Raw genomic sequence first — 4,176 nt, 5'->3', positions numbered from 1 at the left:
TGGTTTTACACAATGAATCATCAAGTTCTATATTAGAAGACTTGTGGAGAGAATGGATTGTTTTAGTCACGCTGAGGTGAAATCAGCATGAATCATTAATAGTTTAACTCATCAAAAAGAAGTGGTTTAAACTTCTGTATCATAGAGTAAGTTGCAATCTGGAATCAAAGATTCACCATTAATTCATAATGGTACCATGTCATACCTCAGACTAAGAGGTTAGGGAAATGAATAACCCTTTGTCATTTAAGGATGAGACAAGTATCTTTTATGTTGATAACTATGCAACAGGGTAAGCCATTGGGTTTTGCTCAAGCATGCTTCCATTGATAGGTTCAGGAAGGATAGTTAAATAAAGATAAACACCCGAGCCTTTTTATTAATTTTTTTTATTTTATTTGGACCAGGAAATCTCACTAAGAAAGTTTAGACAATGCTAGATAGTCAGCATGAGGGGGTGACTCAATGTTCTTAGCAGATGGTCTCGCTGATGAGAGACTTAGAGAGATTTAGTCACATACATTAACATGCTTCTAGGGACGATGATGTGTCAAAAGTTGCATACTAGGCTTAAAATTTCCACCGTCAGATTCTTTTTTTAAATGGTACAAAAGAATAAACAAAATAAGAATACAAACAAAAGAGTTAGTCAAACAAGGAAATAGTTTAGACAACGAAATACGTGTAGCTTTTTCACAAAGGTGATAAAGACTCGTTCCATCAAATCTCTGGAATTGAATGGTCATTAATTTACTTCCATTTTTCGAGATATCTACCTCTTGAATTTTTGGCTATATAAGTGAGCAAACAAACAAAGGTAAGTACATCAATATACACCTCACAATATACTACAAGTGTCACACCCCGAAACCGACGGCGGAAACGTTCCGGGGCGGAGGACATCATGCGTAGTATCACAACCAATGTACATAGTAAGCATAGTAAACACAACCATTACATTACATAGAAATATTTACATTTGTTTGAAAGCAAAGTAATACATGTTTTATATATACATAAGTACAAACAAAAGTAAAGACGAGACTTCTATACGCTCCGTCTTCTCCAAAAGTAACGGGATACCTGTCTAACGAGAACCTGAGAATACAAGCAGTTTTAGAAATATCAGCATAAAGCTGGTGAGTTCATAAGCAGTTTGTTTCTGGTAAAAGAATGTGTTTCCTTTGGTTTTATGAAAAGTTGTTTCCCAAGAAAATCCCATATTTTCTTATAAATGAAGTTTGTCGATTTCCATGAGATAAGAAAAACCCTGGTTATCACCAGTAAGATAAGAAAACCATAAGTTATGATCCCTGGATTACCCTCCAGTATGAAAGCAGGTAGTTTTATTACATAAAACTATAGGTTAAGATCCCTGGAATACCCTCCAGTACGAAAGTAGGTAGTTTTATTACATAAAACCAGTGTTGTAAAAATCGGCCTAGGCGCTTGGCGGAGGTAAACTGTATAGGATTTTTGATAGGCGTTGGAATTAATCGGAATCGTTCAACGGTCAAAGGCGGAAAATGGCGGTCTAGGCGGTCAAAATAGGTCAACATAAGTCAACTAAAAAAAGTCAAAATTAAACCTTTTTTCTTAACCTAATCGACTAAAAGAAATACAGCTTCATCTTGTTTTTTTTTTGCGCCTCCTTCATCTCGTTCTCTTCTCCAGCGATCGACTACAACATTCTCCATCAGACTCCGGCGACAAGGGTTTAGCGATTCCGGCTACAACATTCACCATCGGACTCCGACACATGGGACGACGACGCATCGCAGATTCACACTCGCAGGCATGTTTCTGATTTTTGCGATTTAATTGTTATTCAACTTATGTCCTGATGATTGTGTTGTATCAGTGTGATTATCGTGATTTCTAATCATCGCTGCAACGTATTCCGACCACACGTTCGAGTCCAAAGAATTCAATCTGTCGATTCCGGATTCGGGATTTCTCACAATCGACTTTGACCAGCTGTCATCGGTAAGTTTTTCCCTTGGTTTCGGTTTTTCATTCCAGTTTTTGTTTGCTTACGAACATAAGAATATACAAGTTGCACAATGGTCCAACTATTTTGGTTTGGGTTTTCCTTTCCTGTGTTTTGATTTTTGCCCCTGTTTCATAAGTGATCATACAAGCTGGACCATTTTGCCCCTGTTTCAATCCTAATTTTTGCCCATGTTTCATTCCATCTTTTTCATGCCTGTTTCATTCCTGTTTCATTCCAGATTACACTCCTTTACACAGATTAAAGATTATTTCAAGTTATTTTCTGCCCATGTCTAATTACCATTTCTTTCAAAATTTCACAGATTAAAGGTTGTTAATGGCATCTAAAAATTCAACTACACAATCAATGGATTCAACAGCTACTGGTTTAAAGAGGAATTCAAATGATATTGCTTGGGAATTTGCTATTTGCCCATATCCTACAAACTTGCATAAATTGAAGTGTACATTGTGTGGAAAAGTTTATAGTGGAGGGGCTTCAAGAATGAAACAACATATTGCTCATGTGAAAGGAAATGTAGCTCCATGTCAAAAGTCTACCAAAGATGATCAGTTGAGATGTCGAGATGCTATCAATGAAGGAAAGTTAAAAAAGAAGGGAAAACAAGCACATGATGAAGCGTTAAGATCGGAGGTGAGATTTGATACTAATGAAAACATTAGTATAGACACGGATGAAATAGAGAATAATTTTGGGAGCTTGAGGGAACCATATGTTATAGGCCCGATGGATAACTTTGCAAACACATTAAACCCCGAAGAATCTTTGAAGTCGGGAAAAGGCAAAAAAGTTGATATTAACAATGCTATTCGGAAAGAAAGAATATCAACTGTGAAAAGTTTCATTGGTAGGTGGGCATATGAGTGTGCAATTCCTTTTCATGCCTTCGAAAAGGATAGCTTTAAAATGATGGTGGAGGTAATCGGCCAATATGGAACCGGGCTTCCAACTCCTACTAGGTATGAGTTGAGTAACACAATTTTAAAAAAAGAAGTTGAAAGAACAAAAAATTTAGTGAAAAAAAATGAAGAAGAATGGAAACAAGATGGATGCTCGATTATGACGGATGCTTGGTCTGATAGAAAGAGGAGGAGCATTATGAATTTATGTGTCAATTCAAAGATGGGTACCGTTTTTTTATCTTCAAAAGAATGTTCGGATGAAGCACATACAAGTCAACATATATATGAGTATGTGGAATCTTGCATTCAAGAAGTTGGTCCCGAACATGTTGTTCAAATAGTAACCGATAATGCCACGAATAACATGGGAGCCGCAAAGTTGCTAAAAGAGAAAAGACCAAAGATTTTCTGGACATCATGTGCGACACATACCATTAACCTTATGCTTGAAGGTATTTGTAATTTTATTTATTGTGTTTTATAATTCTATTTGTGTTTTTAATCGTGATTATTTTTTGAAGGTATTGGTGGGCTTCCAAGGTTCAAGAAAGTCTTAGATCAAGCAAAGCAACTAACCATCTTCATTTATGCCCACCACAAAACATTAGCTATGATGAGAAAATTCACTAACAAAAGGGATATCATCCGACCGGGTGTCACGAGATTTGCTTCCGCCTATCTAACATTACAAAGTTTGTCTGAAAAAAAAGAGCAACTAAGGCATATGTTCTCTAGCAACGAATGGGAAGAATGTAAATTTTCAAATGCAGTTAAAGGGAGATCTAGTCATACATTGGTGACAGGTTCCACATTTTGGGCGGGTGTGGCACTTTGCTTAAAGGTGTTTTCCCCTTTGGTGAAAGTTCTTCGTATGGTTGATGCGGATTGGAAGCCCTCGATGGGTTTTGTTTATGGTGAGATTAAAAAAGCAAAAAAAGAAATCATTGATGCTTTAGGCGGTAACAAAAAAGCATATGAGCCTATCATAAATATCATATCAAAGAAAATGAAAGGTAGACTAGATTCAAAATTGCATTTGACGGCTTATCTTCTAAATCCTTATTATCATTATAAGGATCCGTAACTCCAACATGATCCCGAAGTAATGGATGCGGTTCTTGAGTTTTTTGATACATTATTTGCCGGAGATTTAGAGATGCAAAAGCAAGTCGTGACTATTGAGTTGCCAAAGTACAAGAAAAAAATGGATAGATTTGGTCGGGAACTTGCAGTTAAAGCATGTGAAGTTAATGACGGTGA

General features: G+C 36.5%; 1 protein-coding gene across 1 annotated transcript; it reads left to right on the top strand.

Moving 5' to 3' along the window:
* The first annotated feature begins 2,329 nt into the window (after positions 1 to 2,329).
* On the top strand, positions 2,330 to 3,872 carry LOC145126980 (uncharacterized). Its single transcript, XM_079062241.1, has 3 exons — positions 2,330 to 3,368; positions 3,438 to 3,636; positions 3,836 to 3,872. Exons 1-3 carry the CDS (start codon positions 2,330 to 2,332, stop codon positions 3,870 to 3,872), a joined length of 1,275 nt encoding a protein of 424 aa, XP_078918367.1.
* Positions 3,873 to 4,176: the final 304 nt, after the last annotated feature.

This window comes from Lactuca virosa, chromosome 7 (genome assembly GCF_052849685.1).
Source record: "Lactuca virosa cultivar CGN04683 chromosome 7, Lactuca_virosa_CGN04683_v6, whole genome shotgun sequence".
In the NCBI taxonomy this organism is placed as follows: Eukaryota; Viridiplantae; Streptophyta; class Magnoliopsida; order Asterales; family Asteraceae; genus Lactuca; species Lactuca virosa.
Note: the sequence above shows the minus strand (reverse complement) of the source record. Positions and strands in the feature narration are given on the sequence as shown.